The 25238-nt window shown below is 36.9% G+C and overlaps 1 protein-coding gene across 1 annotated transcript in view; it reads left to right on the forward strand.

Annotated features, from left to right (window-relative positions):
- The window catches only part of TLK1 (tousled like kinase 1), a 152672-nt gene extending 132916 nt beyond the window's left edge, over nt 1–19756 (forward strand). Inside the window, exons 13-21 of the mRNA XM_082658810.1 lie at nt 337–434; nt 2672–2753; nt 6544–6635; nt 6721–6810; nt 6970–7139; nt 7458–7593; nt 10685–10796; nt 12219–12326; nt 17264–19756. Of these exons, the coding sequence (XP_082514936.1) occupies nt 337–434; nt 2672–2753; nt 6544–6635; nt 6721–6810; nt 6970–7139; nt 7458–7593; nt 10685–10796; nt 12219–12326; nt 17264–17440 (1065 nt within the window). The 3' untranslated portion in view covers nt 17441–19756. The remainder of the gene's footprint in view (nt 1–336; nt 435–2671; nt 2754–6543; nt 6636–6720; nt 6811–6969; nt 7140–7457; nt 7594–10684; nt 10797–12218; nt 12327–17263) is intronic.
- Nucleotides 19757–25238: the final 5482 nt, after the last annotated feature.

Raw genomic sequence — 25238 nt, forward strand, 5'->3', positions numbered from 1 at the left:
TGAGCTCATTTTGTGTTATAAGTCAGTTTCAGACTACCTTGCAGTCATTTTCAGTTTAGACATTATAAAAATAGATTTCTTATGGTACAGAATAAAAGTCAGCATCTCGTTAGGTATAAAGATTTTCATGTGGAGGATGGTTTCTTGAAATAGGCTTTTGCCTTATCTCTTTCTATCTTTCAGGCATTGAAAAGAGCACTTTGGTCTTTTAACTCAGTGGAACTTTATAATACACTATTCTTCCCATCACTGTAAAAAATTGGTGCATGAGTAAAAATATCTTTTTTATATCACAAATAAATTGAGCTTGTTATAGTCCCCTCTCTTCATTTTCAGGAAGAGGCAGAAATTCAGGCAGAACTTGAACGTTTGGAAAGAGTCAGAAATCTTCACATTCGAGAGCTCAAAAGAATAAATAATGAAGATAATTCACAGTAAGTCATTATTTGTATTTCACAGTTTTACATAATAAAAGTTTTTTTCTCCCCTTGGAGATCATAAACAGAGTATTTCCTTGTTGGGGGGCTTCTCACCATAGACCTCAAGTCCTTCCCATGGCTCAGAAGGCCTCGTTTGATCTGGTCTCTGGCCACCTCACCACCCCATCTCTCTCATCCTCCCCTCACTTATAGGTTGTAGACACACTGGCCCCCTCAAACACGTCCCACTTGTTCCCTCAAGGCTTTTGTGCTCGCCATTTCCTCTTCCTGAAATGTTCCTCCTCTAAATATCTGAGTGGCTTACTCCTTATTTCACTCCCCATGGTCATTAGAGAAGCCACCCTGTCTAAAATAGCAGTCCTTGCCTCACTCCATCCCCTATCTCAGTATCCTTGCCTTACTTTATTTGTTCTTAGCATTTATCACTATTTGGAATTACAAATTTTTTTTTTTCAGTTATTTTATCTGTTTCCTTTCACTTGAATGTAAGCTACATGAGAGCAGGGACTTAGCTTTGTTCTTGCTATATCCCCAGAACCTAGATCAGTGCCTGGCATATGGTAGGCACAGAATAAATATTTGTTAACTAAATACCAAAGTTAATATTATAGTAGTGAGGAAAAAATTATTTCAACCAAAGGGATTTCAGTAAGCCATGTATCCAGCATTATGTAAAAACTGGAGAAGAAATAGAAAAGTAGTTTAAGTTATAGTCTCTGTCCTTAATCCCTAATCATCAAAATGACATTAAACGCTAAAGGAATTCAAAGGATAGAAAATATATGTGGGCTGGTGGGAATTTTATGAAGAAGATAGAAATTAAGCAAGGCATTAATTGGATTTAGTCAATGTAGAGGACAGGAAGGATGTCTTTTTACACTTTAAGACTTATGTAATTTAAATCTTCATGACCTAATACAAGTGTCAGAATTGGAAGTGGCCTATTTCTGCCGTGAAATACAAATATCTTGCTTAAAAGAAGGGCTATTTATGATCATCTCTGTATGAACGCAATCATTCCAATGTATAATGTCAGTGAAATAATATAGTTATGTAATATCCTTAATTGTACCAGATGAAAATTCTGATAACGCAGATAAGACAAAACTAATTTAAAATTGGCTCTTCTGAAAATTATGTCCAAACTTGTGGATATTACTTAATCCACTTGTTGAAAATTAAATAAATTGTTACAGCTTTACATTTTTCTTTTCTTTCTTTTTTTCTTCTTTTGGCTGTGTGGCTTGCGGGATTTTAGTTCCCCAGCCAGGGATTGAACCTGGGTCATGGCAGTGAAAGCGCCAAGTCCTAACCACTGGACCACCAGGGAATTCCCTACATTTTGCTTTAAAACTAACAGAAATCTCTTTTATTTATAAGTTCTCAGGAAAAGCTTAAATTATCAAAGCTGTGTTGATATTGAATAAAATATCATGTGTTTGCATCTGGAATTATAAAGCTATCATTGATATTTTTTTTTCCTTAAATATCAAGAGTGTACATTTTGGAACCACATTTTTCTGCTAACCCCTGCCATGTATTAGCTGTTGACCTTGGACAAGTTACTTAACCTTTCTGTGCAGTAGTGCCCTCATCTGTAAAATAGAGGTAGTAGCAGGGCCTACTTCAAAGGGTTGGTTAAGAACCAAATGAGATAATACAGGTGAGTGCTTAATGTATAGCAGGTGCAATAAGCTTTAAATAGTAATAGTATTGTCTGTGGTGGTTTTTTTTTAAGGATTTCTTTTTTGATTGGGAAATAAATTTTTATTTATAAAAGGCAAAGGCTGTAAAATTTCACCATGGATGAAAGCCAGTTTATAAATATAATTATTTTTAATCATATATCAATATTATAAAACTTGATTAACTGTAACTCCCAAAATAAAAGTATATTTTTCCAAGGGAAGTAATTCCTGCTGAATAGATACGGGATTTCATAAAGCTCTTAGTAATACAGTAGTCGGTAGGTCTTTATCACAGTGCTATAATTGGTCATTGAACCTGAATATTCGGCTATAAATGTTAAGCTTTGTGAACACCAGAGCGTTAAGATGGGTGATAGTCATGCAGTTAGAGAAGGAAAAGAAGTATGGAATGGAATTCAAAATTAGCAGAAGAGTAGCTGAAAAAGAAGTAGCTGGGAGTAGAGTAAGAGCTAACTTTGTTGTGGACGAAACCTTTTTGTGGGTGTTTTCATGTGCCTGAGTGTTTTTTTCCCCACCCTTAAGGTTCAAAGATCACCCAACGTTAAATGAAAGATATTTATTACTCCATCTGCTTGGTAGAGGTGGCTTTAGTGAAGTGTATAAGGTAATGTACATTTTTTTCCTGTTCTTCATACTAATATGACAAAGATATAGGAATATGTGGTTAAGAAGTACATGTCTTTTTATTGATTTTATGATTTTTTGACTGTTTTTATGTCCTCTCATTACAAAAAAGAGTCTGTGGTGGCTTACACTGTCTTATCTCAAGAGTCTAAAAACTATCCTTGTGCCTTTGCAGTCCCTCTGATATTTGGTACCTGGTTATCACTAGCCAGTCTGATACAAGTAATAACAACCATTAGAATCAAGATAGGCAGGTAGCCATTTAATATAGTACATTTATGGAAAGGTTGTATCTCTTAATTTAAACATGTGTCACAAGTCTTACATGTCCTGAATTTACCCTAATTTCTACCTATTTTAAGGCCAGTGTTTCTCAAATGTGTATTTATAAATGTAGAAATATTTACTCATATGTTTAATGCTTTATACCTTACTTTTTTTCCACTTTATGTTATCTTTCTGCCCAACCTTTAAATATTGAAGTTCCTATGGTCTCATCATTCTTGTGCTCCTTTCAAATATATCCCCCTCCCATTCACTAAGTTATCACCTATTTGATTTCAGATACAGATGTATAGATACATAGCTATCTACCCCACACTCTCCTTCTGAGCCCCGTACCTGCTGGTTTATATGACTTAATCTGTTCACCTCATGTGGATGCTTCATAAGCACTGCAAACTCACATCTGAAATAGAAGTTATCTCTTCTCCCAACGCGCCCCCCCGCTTTTTAACACTGCTCCCTACTTTAATACACAGCACTGCCATTTACCTGCCCAGTCCCTCAAGTGAAAAACATAAAAGCCATCCTTCAATTCACCTTGCCCTTAACTCCCTTCCCCCAACATAACCAGTCCCTGGTATCTGTCATTATTAATGTCATTAAGCTCTCCTAAATCCAGCAATGACCCTTCTCCCTCTCTCTTAGCGCAGGGCCTCATTGTCTCTTGTTGCATTGCCTAGCTGATCACCTTTTTTCTGGGCATTGAGTTTCTCCAGTTCATTTGTGTATGCTGCAGCTAGAGTGGCCTTGTTGTAAAATGCAGTCTGATCATCTCACTCCCCTGCTTATAAGCCCCAGTGGCTTCCCATTTGCTCTTAGCATAAAGTCACATGAAGGCCATAGCTTCACCTTAAACTTCAATTCCTATAGAAGGCTTCCCTGTTAGTCTGCCTTTGATTAGCTCCTTGGAACACTTGGTGCTTCATTATGTATTGGTATAGTCAGCGATTAAGACCTTGGGTTCTGAAGCCAGACAGGCTGGGTTTGAATCCTGGCTAATTCTGACTGCTGTATAAACTTGGGCTTATTGCTTACCATCCTCTGCCTGTCTTCACCTGGGAAAGCTAATAGTACCTACATCATAGGATCATTATAGTGATTAAATGAACTATCACAGGAAAATCACAAAGAACTTCGTTGCTGAGAAATGTAAGCTCATTAGATTATTAGAAATCCTCTCTGTTCAACGAGACAACCTGTATCCAGTTCTGACTCTGGGGCAAATTATGGGATTTGGATTCAGAGAACTTCATTTCTGATCTTGGTTCAACCATGAACTATTTTTTGTTTTGCTAACTTGGATGAGCATTAAGTGTCACCCATCAAGAGTGATCTGTGAGCTCTCTTCCAATTCCTATTTCTCTGATTCTAATGGTAGTTCATCCTCAGGCACTTAATGGTTGAGTAGTCTTAGGCCACAAGGTAGAAAAGAAGGTCATAATGTTGCTCACTGTGGACCTAAAAATCACCAAAAGTATAGTTAGCTAGCACTAGCTCCGCCGAGAAGTTGCCCGGCTTCTGAGCCTACTGATAGCTTTCATGACAGTCTTCTGCCACTGCCCAATAGTATTTCCATTGTTTTTAGCCCCATAGATAGGGTCTAAAAGGGACTTTTCTTTTGGAAGAAAAGGCTTCTGTAGAAATTAGAAAATGCAGATTGTGGGTCCCTAATGACTTGAACCCTCATTACTGATTTAAATACTAATGACAGCCCCTCCGACCCCTTCAAGTCCTTTCATTGTTGCCAGGTCGCTTGGTAAACAAAGTAGCTGACTGTAAGTCAAAAAATTGACTCTTCTCTATACCAAGGTGGAAAGCATTGAATCAGTTGCTCAGTGATTACCATCTTAGCTTTATGGGAAGGTATACTTTACTCTCCTAATCTTGGGAGAAAGATATGTCATATACAGTTATTATAATCATTATACATGGATAATAACTTTATTAGTACTTAGAATTTTATTTTCTATTTTTTTACTGATTGCCTTTGAGTTTTATAAAAGCTTTTTTGCTTTCTCTCACATGAACTTCTTTTATTCTTTTCTATTTCTTAAAACTTAACTTTTAATAATATAATGAGCTAATGTTTATTGGATATTTATTATGAATCATATATTATTCTGAACACTTTATACGTTTCACCCCATTTAGTCAACAACCCAAACTTCATGAGACTGAGGCTATTAGAGAGGGTATTAAGCACAAAGTCATGCAGCTAATAAGTTCATCTGACTCCAAAGTGAATATTCTTAATTACTGCATCCTATATTATTTCTGATCTCATGCTTTTATAATTTCGTGACAAGCAGTTTACCCCTACTGCTTATTTTAAGGTTAAATTGATAGGGGCAGTGGGAACTAGGAACCTTCTTCCTAATAAATATGTAAGCTTTTAGTGTTTTAAGGGAGCGCTTTTGTGTAAAAGTCACAGTTGAACCTAAATTATTAATTCCTCTTTAATGATATTCATTGTTTTTAAAAAACATTTATAAGTCACCTGAAGCCTTAAAATATTGATCATTCTTTATTTAAGAAATAGTCTGGTCATTTGAACAAACAAGTATAAAACCTTTTTTGAGCCCAGATTAAGGAAATATTACTGATAGAGTTAGGTATGATAATTACATATGGTTAATGGTTATGGTTATGTTTAAACAGTTTCATAATAAAAGTTTAGAATTTTTTTAAAACAGTTGGGAAATTGTTAGGAACTTGTTAATTTTCAAATGGGGGGGGGAAGGTGGAGTTGCTAGGAAAGGATACAGGAACCCACCAAAAAAGTATTATAGCCGCCTGTTTTCCTGGCCACTTACTGCTACTACCAGTATAGAGAAGAACGTCTATATTAAAAAAAACAGATAGCTTGGGACTTCCCTGGTGGTGCAGTGGTTAAGAATACACCTGCCAGTGCAAGGGACACGTGTTTGATCCCTGGTCTGGGAAGATACCACGTGCCGCGGAGCAACTAAGCCCATGCACCACAACTACTAAGCCCATGCACCACAACTACTGAAGCCCGTGTGCCACAACGTCTGAGCCCGTGTGCTACAACTACTGAAGTCCTCGCATCTAGAGCCCGTGCTCTGCAACAACAGAAGCCCGCGCACCGCAACAAAGAGTAGACCCCACTTGCCGCAACTAGAGAAGGGCCGTGCACAGCAACAAAGACCCAACGCAGCCAAAAAAAAAAAAAAAAACCCAGAGAGCTTTATTGTTTTATCTTGATTCAATATATTGGCACTTATAAAACTTGAACGTGAAAATTCACATTAAGGTTTTCTCTGATTTAGCACCATGGAATTTGTATCTTGTTTCTGATAATAAATGTGCCACTGAACTATATACAACCTTAGCAGAGATGACTACCAAAAATCGTAATGTGTATTCTCATTCCATATTATTGCAAAAATTATCACTCAAAAAAAAAAATCTCTTCACTATTCAGTTGGTCTTTGGTCCAAACTCTTCTATTCCTTGAATCGTAGGCTTTTGACCTTTATGAACAAAGATATGCTGCTGTGAAGATCCATCAGCTTAATAAAAGTTGGAGGGATGAGAAGAAGGAAAACTACCACAAGTAAATATTAATTCTTTATGGTTTTTATCAATTTTGAAAATATATTTAATTGTCATGGAGAATTAATATATTCTCTTTCTCGTAGACATGCCTGCAGAGAGTATAGAATACACAAAGAACTGGATCACCCCAGAATAGTTAAACTCTATGATTATTTCTCCTTGGATACAGATACGTAAGTGAATATAAAAGGATTTATTTTTTAAGAAAAGACATGTTGGCTTTTGCTTCCCCTATTCCATAGTGATAATATAAATACTCTTCATTTGTCCATTGTGATTCTGAATTATTGGATAATATTTTATGTCTGATTTTTTTCTCTTCTCCATTGTAGGTTTTGTACAGTGTTAGAATACTGTGAAGGCAATGACTTGGATTTCTATCTGAAGCAACATAAATTAATGTCAGAGAAAGAAGCTAGGTCTATTGTAATGCAGATTGTAAATGCACTAAGATATCTCAATGAAATCAAACCCCCTATTATACATTATGATCTTAAACCAGGTAATTAATAAAATTTTTGTCTAAATAATTTAAGCTTTAAAGAGTGTAATTTTTAAAAGTCTTACTTGCTAAGTTATCCGAAAATATGCTTTTTGGTTTAGTTTTTAAAAGTCAGTGGAATACTAGTGGTAGTAGCTGAAGTGTTTTTAAAATTTATATCACTGCATTTTAAAACTATATTTGAAATGTATATCTTAATTGATTAAAAATTTTACATATGTATTTTAAGTGTATTATTTCCCAAAAGTCCAGCTTTAGTAGTAAAGATAATGTTTTTCATTTATGTTTCATTAAAAGAACTTTATACTTTGTTCTTAGGGAACATCCTTCTGGTAGATGGAACAGCATGCGGAGAAATTAAAATTACTGATTTTGGTCTGTCCAAGATTATGGATGATGACAGCTATGGTGTAGATGGAATGGATCTAACTTCCCAAGGGGCAGGCACTTACTGGTAAGTGTATTATTAAAAACACCAAAATTACCTAGATTAGTGCCCAGTCTTTTTAATGAGAGTTTATTTTCGCATACCTTTGAGATTACTGTGGTGTGATGAGAGTACTGATATGAAGTCTCTGAGTTGAGAGACTACTATCATCAGTCCTGTTTTCTCACCTGGTCTTAACTGTAACTATCAGCAAACCGGAGGAAGAAAAACTTGGCATCAGCAAGTGACTACCAGCTAGTTCCCTACCAGCCAGAAACTCCTAACATGGAGAATTTGTGAATCTTGTTCTATAATGTTGGAGTGATGTTTATCGTGAGTAATGATACTTAATATAATATCTTAGCTATTAAAAGCAATAACTAATAAGCATTAAGCCCTCTCTGTAGAGGTTTTGTGGTTACAGTTTTTGTTTAAGATGGATGTTTTGTCGATAATGAATGAAAGAGAAATTTGGTACAGTCTTGGTCTTTGGCCTTAACGCTCAAAAATCTTTTTAATAACTTCATACATACAGATATAAATCTAGATAGAACCATAGATTCACTGATACGAGTCTAAATGAATGTCATTCCCTTCAGAGTTACCTACGTGTTGACAAAAATTACTTCAGTGTGAATTTTCAAACTTAGTATCAAATTTGCCAAAGTGGAGAACATAGACTATAAAATTTCAAAACTAATTTAGTTTTCAGAATAAATTAGTTTAGCAAAAAAGAGTGAAATCTTAAATGGAAGGGAGATAACTACTCAGCTTCACTGAGCAGGATGGTGACTACAAACATAAATGTGACTTTGGAGTCTTCAGAACAATCTTCACATAGCCTGGGCAATAATAACCAATTCTATAAAATGCCACAGGTTGGTATGGACTTTACTTTTCAGAGTAAGGATTAGTCATGTTCCATGTATTCATTTAAAGCCAGTTTAGAGTTTCAAATTATGCTTGTGGCATTTTTTAGGAATATAAGATAATGTATCAATTTTCTTTCAATATATATTCTTTAAAAGTCTATCATTCAAACTAGTAACTCCTTAAAAGTCAGTACCCTCAGTCAGTAGTCTTTACACTTCTTTCTTTTAGCAACAAGGCTCCTTTTTTCACCACAAAATCTTAGAATCCTAATAAAACCAACAAAAATAAGGCTTCTTGGTAGAACCCTGTATTCTGTGGCAGACAGCTTGAAAACCATGTTCTAAATAATAGATCATCCTTCCTCTGCAGAGACTCCCACCATACTGTTTCCCTCTCACTCTGGCTTCCCTAGTGCAGGGCAGGGCAAGGAAATTTCCCCCTGACAGATGGGCATGAGACAGGGAAGCTTATGTTTTAGGGTGCTGTGCAGGAAGACGATACAGTCATGGCATTTCCATGTTAGGAACCTGGAATTATATACTTCTTGTAGAAACAGCTTTCCCCAAAATGGTTAGTTTTTTATTCATATACAGACTTTTAGAATATAGGTATGTAGTGCTTTTACACATCATCCCCAGAAGCTTAAATTATTTGTCAGTATCGCTTAGAAGAAAACGAGTTTTGTTTCTCCCTTCCTCTTGGGTCTCAAATGCAAGCATCCACTAAATCCTGCTGTCGTTTTCCCCGAGTAGCTTTGGCATCTATTCCTACACTTCCTCTCCTTGCTTATATACCCTTTTACCTTGAGAGACGGTATAGCACAGTGTTTGTTTAAGAGTCATTCTTGTTTCAGTTACACACACATAAACCTGCAGAAAATATACGCTTTTATTCATAAAACAAATCTGGCTTTTTATTTGATTTGGAGGGTAGGAAAGGATTTACATCACAAATAAGTTATTGGTCATCTGTGAATGTTCTGCTGAAATTTAAAGGATTTTAGCATAGTGAGTATAAAACTAAAAAGAGTAGCTTCCCATTTAGCTGTATTATTCCTTTTCAGGACTTTGTAGTTTATCTAAATTTTTGAAGTGTGAGATGCTTGCAATCCTGATGGAGCTTTTTATCAATACTTATAACCTGAGGTTAAAAGTAAAAATTTATTTTTACTTATATGTATTTTTACCTTTTAAATAAATTTTACAATCTATTTTTACCTTCTTTTCTTTATCTAAAATTATAAATTTATAAATAAAAATAGTATTTTTGAATGCTCCATATATTTCTGATGCTGCTACTGTTTGAAACTGTACAATGAATTAACGCTGTAATGGAGGTAACATCTGCCTGGAGGGAAGCAGAGAAGGCTTGTGAAAGTTGGGTGGGTCTTGAAGAAGAAAGGGTGGTCACTGTGTGAACTGAAGTAGTTAAGGAAGGCATAAGAGGTTGTCATATTCAGAAGCATTGCGGGGAAGCACAGTGTAGGGAACCAAGTGAATCGGCTTTGCCTAACCAGTTTGAGGGGCTGGGGGTCAGGAGAAGAGATTTTGGAAATTTAAGTTGCTGCTAGATTAGGACAGGTCTCGTGTTACAAGCAGGAGGTACGCGGTCTTGCCTGGGCAGTGAGTGAGGTTGAGGTTCTTTAAACAAAAGAACTGGCTGATCAGATGTGTATTTTAGGAAGAGAACTTCCTACAGTTTGAAGATTGGTGAAGGGGGGATAGGAGAGGATTTCTTCTGTTAGTAGATACTTAGAACATTGTAATTTCTAATGATAATTTATCATTTCTGTAGATCATACACTACAGAAATGTATATAAGTTGACCCTTGAACAGTGCAGGGGCACCGGTCCTCTGCACAGTCAAAAATCTGAGTATAGCTTGCAGTTGCCCTTCATATACGTGGTTCCTCCACATGCCCGAAATTCAACCAGTCAGTCAGGGACTGTGTAGTGCTGCAGTATTTACTATAGAAAAAAATCCTCATATAAGTGGACCCGTGCAGTTTGAACCCGTGTTGGAAAAGGGTCAACTGTATATTACACACTTTAACCACAAAGTTGTTTGTTTTGGCTCTAAAGTCAAATGATACAGGGATACAAATGCCTTAAAAGTTAGGACTTTAATCAGTGAAACTCACCTAAGGTTTTTGTATGGATAAAATGAGTGTAAGATTTTACATTTAGAAGGTTTTAAATTATAAATTGTTAATATCCTTTCCTTTTTTTCTCCCCCCAAAACCTAGGTATTTACCTCCTGAGTGTTTTGTAGTTGGAAAGGAACCACCGAAGATTTCCAACAAGGTTGATGTGTGGTCAGTCGGAGTCATCTTCTTTCAGTGTCTTTATGGTAGAAAAGTAAGTTGAAGTAATAACAGATTCAGCTGTATGGAGATAAGTTGAATTTTCCCCTTTTAAAGTTTCATTAACTTGAAGTCAATTTAGTCAAGAATTCCAAGAATGCAGACCTGGTTGAGGCAACAACAAAAAAACCCAAAATAACTGTTTATTTGGGGTTAGGAGCAGACTGGGAAGCAGAAATACATGAAAGCACTTGAATTGTGTTCCGCTGGATTACAAAAGCGGAGGAGGGTGCTTATAGGCAAAAAACTGCAAGCTTACACAAATTGTCAAGAATTAGGATTGGAGCTGGCAAGAAGTAAGGGTGCTTGTTAAGCAAAGATTGGGGTTTGAAATGATGACATAGTTGGGGAACTTTGAAAGTACAAGGTTGCAGCTGGCAATTGCTAGCAGATAGATACGGTTTTGAAAACATCTAGTGGTTTCCTTTAGTTTGATACAGTTCAGAAAGTTCAGGTTTTCTCTGATGCAGGAATGTGTCTGAAACCACATCCACAATGGCCACCCAGCTCCATTTTGGATGCCTGAACCATAGTTACTCCATTTGATTTTTTAAATGATCTTAAATATATTATCACTTCCTAAAATTTCCGTGGATCAGAATTATTTTAATGTCACAACAGCTTCTTTGGCCTGCTCTTTGCCTTTTTTTCTTTTAAGAAGAAGAAGTAACTAATCTGTTAACAGTGCTAACGTTTTTCTATTGCTAGGAATAAAGGAGTCAAAACTGTTCATGATCCTCCATTCTCTCCACTTCCTCACCTCCTCTACCCCATTCCCACCCCACACACACAGTTTGGCCTGAGCATGTTTCCTCCTGTGCTTCCTCAGGGAAATTCCATCAAACTTAGTACTAATTTTTCCCAAACCTCTCTTTACATTGAAGTCAGAACTGTAAGCTACCATAGATATCCTTATCCCATTCAGTCCCTCCATCAGTGTGAAAAGAGAGATTCAGGGACTTGTCTGGGAACTCACTGCATGTTAGGACCAAACCCAGAGCTGATTCATTTAAGTTAGTGTGTCATACTCAAGGTATTTCACTCTTTGGACTTTTCACTGATGTTTCCACTACTTCTCCATCTCTTCTCTAATTAAACTTAAATTTTTAAACATTCAGAATAAAATTTAAAATTTTTTTGTTTTTATTTTTATCTTAATTACTTATATGGCAATGGTATTATTTTCTGTTGCTTATTCACAATGTTTTGGCTATGCTAAGGATTGATCAGATGCTCTTCCTCAGCCTGCTATCAGTTATAACCTTGTTTCTATGAGAATGCATCCCAGCTTGCAAGTAACTGAGAGTAAGATTTTTTTAGAACACAAATCATTTGTATCTTGGGGATTCTCTGATAATATCTGTTTAAATATTTTGTGAGATAAATTTCTCAACATTGTATTTTTTTTTTTTTAAAGCCATTTGGTCACAATCAATCTCAACAAGACATTCTTCAAGAAAATACAATATTAAAAGCCACAGATGTCCAGTTCCCTGTAAAACCGGTTGTAAGCAGTGAAGCAAAGGTACTAAGTTTATGAAAATAAGCTTTGTGAAGTAAAGATTGCAGCCACAGGAAAAGCTGTCCAGTAGGGGCTGGTGATTTGCTCTGGAGAAGAGTTGCTTTAGGCCTTTGGTTGTGATAGTTTTTAAGGACCCAAATATGGTCTGTGATTCTTTTAAGAAGCCAGGCAAAGGAGAACATAATCTACGATTACATTTACATAAAGTTTAAAACAAGCAGAACTCAATTATGGTGTTTAAAAGTCAGGATAGCTGTTACCCCAGTAGATTGGGGGCAGAGCCAGTGCCTGAAAGTGGGCATGAAGAGTCTTAGGAGTTCTGATAAAGTTCTTTTTCTTGATCTGTTTGCCAGTTACATAGATATATTCACTTTGTGCTGTACACTCTATGCTCAATAGGAAGAAAACACTAGGGCAAAAATGGCATCATACCCTTTGGCCAAACTAAATTGACAGTAAAGTGGAATGAGGGTGAAAGGAGTGTTTTACAGAAGAGAAATTCCAGAAAAAGAAGACTCCAGAATTTTGTAGGGAGAAATGCAGTATTCCACATTCAACACAGTTACAGGCATACCTCAGAGAGATTGTGGGTTCGGTTCTGTACCACTGCAAATAAGGCGAATATTGCAATAAAGAAGTCACACATAGTTTTTGGTTTCCCGGTGCATATAAAAGTTATGTTTACATTATAATGTAGTCTGTTAAGTGTGCAATAGCATGATGTCTTAAAAAAATAATGTACATACCTTAATTAAAAATACTTGCTTGCTAAAAACTGTTAACCATCCTCTGAGCCTTCAGCCAGTAGTCTCTTTGCTTGTGAAGGGTCTTGCCTTGCTGTTGACAGCTGCTGACTGAGCAGGGTGGTGGCTGCTGAGGCAATTTCTTGGTCTCTTCCTTTCATGAACCATTTCTCTGTAGTATGCAGTGCTGTTTGAAAGAAGTTCTGCTGTGGGTAAAAAGCTTTCAAAATTGGAGTCAGTCCTCTTAAACCCTGCCACTGCTTTATGAACTAACTTTATGTAATATTCTAAATCCTTTGTTGTCATTTCAGCAATTAAGTTTGCAGTCTTACATGGGTGCAGTTCATGACCTCCCCCAAACAGTTACAACAGTAGCAGAAATCACTGATCGCCATAACAAATATAATGGAAAGTTTGAAATATTGCTGGAATTACCAGATGTGACACAGAGACACAAAGTGAGGTGTTGGAAAAATGGTGCTGATAGATTTGCTCAATGTGGGGTTGCCACAAACGTTCAATTTGTAAAAAAACAAAAAAACGCAGTATTTGCAAAGTACAGTAGAACAAGGTGAGCCTGTGTTGGAAGTCCTAGCCAGAACAGTTAGGCAAGAAAAAGAAGTAAAAGGCATACAAATCAGAAAGGAAGAAGTAAAACTGTCACTATTTGCAGATAACATCATTTTATATATAAAAACCCTTAAGACACCACCAAAAAAGTTAGAACTAATCAACAAATTCAGTAAAGTTGTGGGATATGAAATCAATGCAACAAATTTTTATGTATTTCTATATACTAATAATAAAAGAGCAGAAAGAGAAATTAAGAACACAATCCCAGGGACTCCCCTGGCAGTCCAGTGGTTAGGACTTGGCACTTTCACTGCTGGGGCCCAGGTTCGATCCCTGGTTGGGGTGCAGCCAAAGAGAAAACAAAACAATCCCATTTACAGTCGCATCAGAAAGAATAAAACTATAAGACATTGATGAAAGAAATTGAAGAAGGCACAAGTAAATGGAAAGATATTCCATGTTCATGGATTGGAAGAATTAATGTTAAAATGTCCATACTACTAAAAGCAATCTACAGATTCAGTGCAATCCCTATCAAAATTCCAACAGTATTTTTCACAGAAATAGAGCAAACAGTCCTAAAATTCATATGGAAACACGAAAGACCCAAATAGTCAAAGCCATCTTGAGAACAAAGCTGAAGGCCTCATGCTCCATGATTTCAAACTACATTTCAAAGCTATAGTATTCAAAACAAACAGTATGGTATGCCGTGGAACAACTAAGCCTGTGTGCCACAACTACTGAGCCTGTGCTCTAGAGCCCACGAGCCATAACTACTGAAGCCTGCATGCCTAGAGCCTGTGCTCCACAACAAGAGAAGCCACCACAATGAGAAGACCGCACACCACAACGAAGAGTAGCCCCTGCTCGCCACAACTAGAGAAAGCCCGCATGCAGCAACAAAGACCCAACACAACCAAAAATAAATAAAATTGATTCTTTAAAAAAAAAAAAACATACGGTATTGGCATAAAAATACACAGATCAATGGAACATAATTGAGAGCCCTGAATAAACCCACACATGTATGGTCAATTTATGACAAAGAAGCCAAGAATATACAATGGGGAAAGGGTGGTCTCTTCAATAAATGGTGTTGGGAAAACTAGACAGACACATAAACAAGAATGAAACTGGACCACTATCTTATGCCATACACAAAAAGTAACTCAAAATGGATGACAGTCTTGAACTTAAGACTAGAAATCATAAAAGTCCTAAAAGAAAACATAGGCGGTAAGCTCCTTGACATAGGTCTTGGTGAGGAATTTTTGTATTTGACAACAAAAGCAAAGGCAACAAAGGAAAAGTAAACAAGTGGGACTGCATCAAATGAAAAATCTGCACAGCAAAGGAAACCATGAACAAAATGAAAAGACAACTTACCAAATAGGAAGAATATTTGGAAATCATACCTGATAAGGGATTAATATCCAAAATATATAAAGAAATCAAACAGTCCGATTAAAAACAGAGGATCTGTATAGGTTTTTTTTTTTCCAAGGAGGACCTACATATGGCCAACAGGTGCATGAAAAGATGCTCAACATCACTCATAATCAGGGAAATCCAAATCAAAACCACAGTGAGAGATCACCTCATACCTGTAGAATAGCTGTTATCAGACAAGAAATGAGTGTTGGCAAGGATGTGGAGACAAGGGAACCTGTGTGCACTGTTGGTGGGATTGTGAATTGGTGCAGCCAATATGGAAAACAATGTGGAGGTTCGTTGGAAAATTAAAAATAGAACTACCATATGATCAGCAGTTCTCCTTTTGAGTATCTGAAGAAAACAAACATTAACTCAAAATGATATGTGCATCCCCATGATCATTGCAGCATTATTTACAGTACCCGAGACATGGAAGCAACCTTAGGTGTCCAGCGTGGGATGAATGAATAAAGAAAATGTGGTGTGTGTGTCTATATACATATATAAAATGGAATACTGTTCAGACATTAAACAAAAGGAAATCTTGCCATTACATGTCATGTCTTGTCGTTATATGTCATATATAAGATTCTACATATGCCATTATATGTAGAATCTTAAAAAACAACAAACAGAAAAAAAACCAAGCTCACAGATACAGAGAAGAGAGGTGGGTGGGTGAGGGGTGGGCGAAATGGGTGAAGGGGGCCAAAAGGTACAAACTTCCAGTTATATAAGTCATGGAGATGTAGTGTACAGCCTGGGGATTATAGTTAATAATACTATATTGCATATTTGAAAGTTGCTAAGAGTAGATCTTAAAAGTTCTCATCACAAGAAAAACAATTTTATAACTACGTATGGTGACAGATGTTAACTAGACAATCATGGTGATCTTTTCACAATACAAATGTTGAATCATTATGTTGTATATCTGAAACTAATATGTCAATTTTTTTTTAATTACCATATGATCCAGCATTTCTACTTCTAGGTAGATACCAAAAAAAGTGGAAGCAAGGACTCAGATATTTATATACCAACATTCATAGCAGCATTATTCACAATAGTTAAAAGGTAGAAACAATCCAAATGTCAACCAAGAGATAAATGGGTAAACAAAATGTAGTATGTACATGCAGTGGAATATTATTCAGCCTTAAAAAGGAATGAGGCCCGTGAGCCATGGCCGCTGAGCCTGCCCATCCGGAGCCTGTGCTCCGCAACGGGAGAGGCCACAACTGTGAGAGGCCCACATACTGCAAAAAAAAAAAAAAAAAGGAATGAAATTCTGATGCATGCTACAACATGGATGACTCAAACATCATGCTAAGTGAAAGACACAGAAGGACAAATAAATATTGTATGATTCCACTCATATAAGGTACCTAGAATAGCCAGATCATAAAGGAACACAAGTGGTTACCAAGGGCTGGAGGAAGGAGCAATGGGGAGATACTGTTCAATGGGTGCAGAATTTCAGTTTTAGATGATGAAAAAGTTCTGCAGATATATAGTGGTGATGTTGTATAGCAGTGTGAATGTACTTAATGTCACTGAATTGTACACTCAAGGGTTAAAATGCTAATTTTTATGTTATGTATATTTTAATCTCAATAAAAATTAAGGAAAAAAAATGCAGCTTTCCAGCAATAAGTTTAAATGGTAGTAATAGTATTTAGATTGTAAAGTGAACTACTAGGGGGCTGTGAGTTGATAGTTGAATTTGGAGTGATAATTTTACTGCTACAATTTTTTTTTATTTATTTTACTTATTTATTTTTGGCTGCGTTGGGTCTTTGTTGCTGCACGTGGGCTTTCTCTAGTTGTGGCAGATGGGGGCTACTCTTCATTGTGGAGCACGGGCTCTAGAGCGCAGGCTCAGTAGTTGTGGCTCTCAGGCTCTAGAGCTCAGGCTCAGTAGTTGTGGCGCATGGGCTTAGTTGCTCCACGGAATGTGGGATCTTCCCAGACCAGGGCTCGAACCCGTGTCCCCTGCATTGGCAGGCAGATTCTTAACCACTGCACCACCAGGGAAGCCCTATTGCTACAATTTCTTAAAAAATTTGAATCCCTAGTGAAGTAAAATCTATTTATTGTCTTAAATGTGTCCATCATCTGTAGTATTAGTTGATTGATATTTAGAAGAGGAAAAGATTTTAATTGCTGACTTTTTTTTTTTTTAAGGCCTTTATAAGACGCTGTTTGGCATACCGAAAAGAAGATAGGTTTGATGTGCACCAACTGGCAAATGACCCCTATCTTCTCCCACACATGAGAAGATCCAATTCTTCAGGAAACTTACACATGGTTGGGCTGACAGCATCCCCTACACCCCCTTCTTCAAGCATAATTACTTACTGACTTTCCTCCAAAATTGGCATGATGTCTTTGAATTGCTTCCAGATGCATACTTGAGTTTGAGAGCTTTTGAGTGTTTTTGTTGTTTTCTTTTTTACACAGGATATGGTTGAGAACTGTTTGTGAACTGAAGTTCTTCATAGCATCATTTGTATGAGAGTGGATCATGGGCGGTGAATAAATGTACACTTCTGACTGTAATCTTGAGCAGTGAAGGGTGACTGCCTGTTGCACAGAAACAGGAATACCATGTTAAGATAACAGAACAATGGTTTTTTGGGGGGAACACTGTAAATAACGTTTATAATACTTAAATACATTTGGTTGTTACTAGAGAGTTCTAATATGAAGGGTGGTTTTTCATTATTTAAAAACACATGGAAAAAATATGAGACGTATTTCTAACACAGGAACTATCTAGTGCCTGGATACATTCTTCAGCATTCAGCAGTTTATCTGCTGCAACCAAAGTAAGAACTGAATGACAGTGACAGTTGTGTTTTATAGTAATAGAATGTGAGAGTTAGACTCTTTGGACAAAGTTATTAGACTTTTGTCATTTGCCTATTCTGGCTTTTACCAAGTTGTACCTCGAAATCACATGTCCACTTTTTTCACTGGTCATGTTAAAGGGAGAGCTATTCCTAGATACATTACACCTTTGACAAAGTGAGCTGCTTGTTTTGAAATCAGCTGAAGTCACTAAATTATAGTATCTCCAGTGTTCTCAACATGTTAGAATTGTTAACAGGTATTTTTCTTTTGTTACCAGGCCTTGTTCATTCAAACAAGTGACAATACGTAACCAAATGCAGACCAGTTCTATGCAGGATAATGATAAATTCCCTTCTAGCTCTATTGTAAATTGTGTACAGATGTCGTATTTCAATTACCGAGTTTCAGCAGCTTATTCTTGTACAAATGTTTAAAAATATGCCTTTTCTAATTGGATATTGTATTTTTTTTAAGTCTTCTTGAAGGCGCTTTAATTGCTGCTAAATGATGTTGCTTCTTTGCTAAAAAAATCAAATGACCTCCTTAAAGGTGCAAGTTGACTGTACATTATAGAGAGATTATTAAAAGCAGGCATTTATTAACAATCAAGGCATGTAAAAATGATCCGTGTTGGACATAAAGAGCTCTCGAAATCAGTTTCTTGGTTTCTAGGGCTGTGGAGCACATATATACTAGATTTATAAATTGTTCATGGTAATCCTACATTTCTAGAAAGTTCTTATCAGCAAGGTGGGATGATGGTCCCTTAAACGAGTTTCTTGTGGTTTGTACAGATTTGTTAAAATGTGAACATTTTCTAACTGCCTTGTATGGTAGAAACCATTATTTTTCAGGATGCTGTATGTCACTCCTCTAAGAAACTTCCTTATCATCACATTCATAATGCTGATACTTACATGTAAATTGTCCATGTTGCCGAAAAAGGAGGCTATGCTTACCACAAATTCCCCTTAATATTGTACAGTTAAACCATGGCTCTTTGTTCTTTCATTGTACATAGACACATTGTCTCTTTAAGATGCTGCTGAAATTGTAGAGAATGTAGCCAAAACAGTAATAAACGATGACAGTTAAAATTTAAAGACTATGAAGTTACATTTGAAGGGAGCTTTCAAGATTTAGGACATTGACTGACTTGGCTCCTTAAGAATTAACTGAATAAATTCTTGAAGTATACTTCAGGATAAGTATGAAGCGTTTCAAGCTGTTAAAGTATACCTAATAACCATTATCAAAGCTAATCCTGGGTAAGTAACACTTAGCCATATCGGGAATGGTTTAAGGGCTATACCTGTTCCTCTGCAGATGAAGATAGAAATCCTATTAAAAAAAATATTGATGTGGTAATGGAATGTAGCATCAATTGAGTGCTTTAGGTGCTGTCGGCCAATTTTTCAATTTTGTTTGAGTGAGTTTTCATCTTTCTGAATCCTAAAATACTATGTTCATATAGTAACAGTTATTTGAAGTCCTGAATTAAAAGAAAATAATCAGTTTGTTTAAAATTTTGGTGAGATATTTAAGTGGATGTGTACATCTAACATGAGATTGAAGAAGTGGTACAGACCTAGATCACTGGTCTTGACCACACTATTTTCAAATGAATGAAAGTGACTGCTACTGTCAAAATGCAGAAAAGGAGGAAAACAAGCCATAAAATAAAAGTGCTTCCCTGGGTTTAGGTAATCATCTGTTTAGAGTCCAAGATGTGTAGGCAGTAAATGAGTTGAGAGACCATCTATTCCTCCTAAAGTTTTTCCAAAGAAATGATACAGATTTGGGTGAGTATGCCCATATCTCAGCAGGTACAAGATAGCTCTAATTGAGCCAGAGTGAGTATTGTTACCTTCACCTGGGAAACTGGGATTTGTCACTAAGTAGTTTCAGTCACTCTGGCGATCTTTGGCTCTAACATCTTGAAGCTTACATTGTTTTTTGGTCTCCTGAATTCTGTCCTCAGAATTAAAGTATTTCCTATATGCCTAAGACAGTAGCCAAGGTCTTCTCCCTTTAAGCACTGCAAGGTAAATGTACAGTTTTTTGCATAGAATTTGAAATCTTTGTTTGGTATGAATTAGCTTTAGTGCATGCATGTTGAGAGGAAGTAAGTGTAGAAACCACCCTAATTTATTAAGTCTGGAGTTGGGTAGATATTTGGTTGTTTTTCAGAAATAAAGTTTCAAGTCTATTTTTTACTTGCTGCCATCCCCTGCTCCTTAAAAATAATTTTCAATTTAAATAGTACATAAAATGTGAACAGATACTTCTACAAATACCTCATTACATGAAACCAAAATGGTAGAATTTCAGTGAAACAAATTTAAAGAGTGTATTCTGTTTTGCTGTTGATCGCTGCTTATTAAATGCAATAATGCTGATTACCATCAGACGTTATTAGCTGTGTTTTGCAGTGGTAGTGCAGACGGTCCAGTCCTATTAGATTGCGAGTTTACTCTTAGAATTTACATTACCGTTTGATTTGTGTGAAAAAGACAGCCTTACTCTTAGTCCTTTAAAATCACATTGGCACGTCTTACTCTAATCCCACTTTAAATTTTGACATGTTATCTGATCATTTTCCTCCCAAGCTTAATCTGTTTCAAAAAGTGTTTTAGCACCTAGTTTTTAAATAAAATTGTTAGAATTCTAGTTCTTGGATTTCAGGAATTCTGTAACAGTTTTAGAATTTCTGTAACTTATCTGGTGATCTGAATTACAACATACACATCTCCATTTACCTTCCCCTGCTTTCATCTCCCTCCTTTTTTTTCTTCTTTTGAGGATTTTTCTTCCTGGGAATTCTTGGATGTTTGAATGGGAAAGATTTGAGTAAATGTATATAAACTGACTTCAAAACGATTGCATAGAGCCAGAGGAGAACTTAGAAGAGTCATCTTTCATTAGGATCAAAACGCATAGTTTTCACCTGGAAATCCTCACCCATTTAAAATACTAGAGATGTAGGTTACCTACATACCTATGACTTTTTAGAAAGGCAGTAACAATAATACTGGTTAAGAATTCATATCTTAGAACCAGATTCTTTGGGCTTAAATGTTGACTGCCATTTCCTACCTGTGTTTCAGGTTCCTCATCTGAAAATGAAGATAACAGTGTGACCATACAGAGTGGTTGCAAGGAGTAAATGAGCTCACATATATAAAACCCAGCACATTGTAATACCACGTATATAAAGCTGCTATTATTTATTTTTTTTTTTGCAGTACACGGGCCTCTCACTGCTATGGCCTCTCCCATTGCGGAGCACAGGCTCCGGACGCGCAGGCTCACCGGCCATGGCTCACGGGCCCAGCCGCTCCGCGGCACGTGGGATCCTCCCGGACCGGGGCATGAACCCGTGTCCCCTGCATCGGCAGGCGGACTCCCAACCACTGCGCCACCAGGGAAGCCCTATTCTTTTTTAAGACTCAAAAATTGTTCTATTGCTTTTATCCTACATACAAGATGCAGTCTACTTTGCTTCCTGTGATAAATTTTCCTTTAAGAAACAGTTTTACAATACTTTATTCATTTCAAATGATGATTAGATTACCTGAAAAGGGAAGGTGGTGGGGTGCAGCAACAAGAAAAAGTAACTCTGTCTCAACTGTAATTACCCAAAGGATCATACCCTAACCATGTAGGCTATTTCATCAGAGGAAATTCTACCGTACATCCTAGGGTTTTCCTTGATAGTAGCAACCATTTGAGGTAGGATAGGTGGTATTATCCCAGTTTTTTCACAGAGGGGGAAACAGTTGGAGAAAAGAAATAACTTGGTAAGACCACATAACTAATAAATGACATCAGAACTAAAGCCCGGCTTTTGGAGTCCTAGAGCCAGGTTCTTAACCATGCTAACATTTTGCTTGCCTCTTTATTATAAAACTTGTTTACTGTGTTAATGATTCTTCAAAATGACAAAAATGAACAGATAGAAACGTAACTGTCACCATAAAAGAGCAAATATAAAGAATTCTTCAACTGTTAGATCAGGAGTGCCATCTGAGCTGTGCCTTGATGGCTGGCTGTTAGTCATGTCAGAGAGGGGCTTCTGTCCAGATTCATTCTAGGCAAGGCAGAGAGTGGGTCACAGACCTTTTCCTCTTCTCACACTTGTTTTTCATTGCATTTTTAATTTAAGTCAACGATCAGATTAGGTTCTGCTTAACTTGCAGGGATCAGTTAGTTCACCTTTCTCCGCCTCAGCCCACTTTCATGAGCATAGAAGGTATATTCTTCCTCTCCCTGCAGTGGTACTGGTTGGTCTCTAATAAATCTGGAAAACTGACTCTATTAAGTCAAAAAACTTGAGAAAGTCTTATAAATCTAATGAAATTACCCATGTGTGGTGCTCCAGTGCCAAGATCACAAATGAGTAATCCTGACTTTATCAAGTGACTCTCACTTTGATTTTTAAAAGTCTGTTTGTAATTAAATTTTTCTATAAATACGTGATCCATTTTCATCTGAAGAACTTAGGCTGTTCCCGTAACCAAATACGTAAGCTAAACAGTATACGTGCATGACCAGCACCCCACTGTTCTTGGTGGAGTATGTGGTATATTTGGTTTAAATACCATTGATATGGTCAGATGAGGATTTTTTTCTAGGATAGGACAAAGTTACATACTAAAATTACCTGATCTAAAGAATGAGTATGGTTGATTTATGTCATTCATATCGATCCTATTTCACCTCTTTATGTCTGCTAATGACCAAATTCATAACTTCCTTTTAAGGAGGTATTCAGAAGAGTGAAAAGTGGGGAAAGTCTGGGTTTTAAAGTCTGACTTGACTTTGCACCTGGCTTTGCTATTTAATAATTGGATGACCTTAGAGAAGTCACTGACTAACCTCTCTCGGCTTGCCTTCCACATCTGTAAAGTGTATATATTAATAGTACTTGCGGGCAGGCAGCTGGGTGGGTGTGTGTGGGGGGGTGCCGGTGTAGGGACTGTGGCAGTGCGCGGGGACGCGGTACAGTGGCTGCAGGGCTGAAGAGAAGCTACTAAAGTTCCTGTGGACGCAAAGTAGAATTTCACAAGAACATAATGGATGGAGAAGTGAAAACCTATGGTGGCTGTGAGGGCTCTGCTCTGATGCCATGTATGTCAAATTGGTATCTTCGGATGGTCATGAATTTATTATAGAAAGAGAACATGCGCTAACATCAGGACAAAAAAGGCATGTTGAGTGGCCCAGGTCAGTTTGCTGAGAACGAAACTAATGAAGTCAATTTTAGCGAGATCCCTTCACATGTGCTATCAAAAGTATGCACGTATTTTACCTACAAGGTTCGCTACACTAACAGCTCTATGGAGATTCCTGAATTTCCAATTGCACCTGAAATTGCACTGGAACGGCTGATGGCTGCAAACTTCCTAGATTTGTTAAATAAAATAAATTATAATAAACTGTTAACTTTTTTCAGTATTTAATACCTGTAGTTAGTAGTTTTTTCGTATATAGCATGTTGCCTGTGTGCAATTGAACTTTAAAGTTCGTTGCAAAGCAGATTACCTTCTGTTCTTTTGCATAGCAATCAGAGTTGAAATTTGTTTGCTACATCAACAAATTAAGGACATTTTTACAAATTGAGAAATAAATATGCCAGTTCATAGGTGTTTTTGCCTTATCCTTTGGATGTGATTTTTAAAATTAGAACAGTGGTGATATAGTAAATGCTGAAATTTAGGCATAAATTCAACACGTTCTACAGGTAAATAATGGGGCTACATGTTTTTATGTTTTTAGTGTTGTTTTAAAAACCTATTCTGATCTTAATAGCTGTCATTAGCATTACTAGACTTATGCAACTGCATATAATTGCATTATAAACAAATTTATAACTTAGCCAAAATATTGATTTTTATAACTGTCAAAGACAAGAGAGTTGAAATTTCTTATGTGTCTTTTGATAAACTGCAGTATTGTTTAAGTGTATCTTGTCTTTTTGTTTATTGCTACAATTTAAGAACTTTATTTAAAATCAGTTTTGGAAGATTACTAGGTACAGCTTTTGGAGCAGAGACTTCTTGAACTGTAGCCACATGGTCAACAAGTAAACTACATGACTTTAGTTTCATGTGCATTTTGCATTTTGGCCAATCCATTGACTATAATGTCTCCTTTGCAATATTCATTCTTACACAGTCCCTTGTGATTACACTTCTCATTATTTAAATGTTTTAAAAGACTCACTGTGAACTTCATCTAGATCCTAACAGCAAGATTTCTGACAATTCTAGTCTTCCTCCAATCAACTGAAATGTTATAAAATATGAAAAATGTGGAGAGATGCAGTACAAATCTAATAATGCACTTTGATATAGTATATTAATTATCTTCTATTAAGGTATGTCCCACTAGACATGACATCCATAATTTGGGTCTTCTGAACTCAAACTTATAAAACAGGTCATTCAGCTTTTACGCTAAGACAAAAAAAATTTTGAAGAACTATAATAGAGCGTCTCTGCTTAGTCGTGGAAAAAGAAGCACTAGAGTTGGGGTTATTATTGTCTCTATCTTAGTAGTAAAACAAAGCTGTTATTATAGGGTCTATAAATTTAAGTCTTCAGCTTACTTCTTTAAGACTGGTTCAGTATGGACCAGTTTTTCTGGAACCTGCAAAATCCATAAACAACCAAGATCGATAAAAGTAATTTTTCCTCTTAGAAGACCTAACATTGTTATTGAAAGCAATTAAATATAAATGTTAATTGCATATATTTTAGTAACATCTTAAGACATACTGTTACATATTTTAGTATAGAATTATCAAGTACAAGAATTATATTCTGGGGGCTTCTCTGGTGGCGCAGTGGTTGAGAATCTGCCTGCCAATGCAGGGGACATGGGTTCGAGCCCTGGTCTGGGAAGATCCCACATGCCGCAGAGCAGCTGGGCCCGTGAGCCACAATTACTGAGCCTGCGCATCTGGAACCTGTGCTCCGCAAAAAGAGAGGCCGCGATAGTGAGAGGCCCCCGCACTGTGATGGAAGAGTGGCCCCCGCTTGCCGCAACTAGAGAAAGCCCTCGCACAGAAACGAAGACCCAACACACCCATAAATAATAAATTAATTAAATTAAAAAAAAATTCAGGGCTTCCCTGGTGGCGCAGTGGTTGAGAGTCTGCCTGCCGATGCAGGGGACACAGATTCGTGTCCCGGTCCGGGAGGATCCCACATGCCACGGAAAGGCTAGGCCTGTGAGCCATGGCCGGTGAGCCTGTGCGTCTGGAGCTTGAGCTCCGCAACGGGAGAGGCCACAACAGTGAGAG

This window comes from Grampus griseus (genome assembly GCF_964374135.1).
Source record: "Grampus griseus genome assembly, chromosome: 7".
Taxonomy (NCBI): domain Eukaryota; kingdom Metazoa; phylum Chordata; class Mammalia; order Artiodactyla; family Delphinidae; genus Grampus; species Grampus griseus.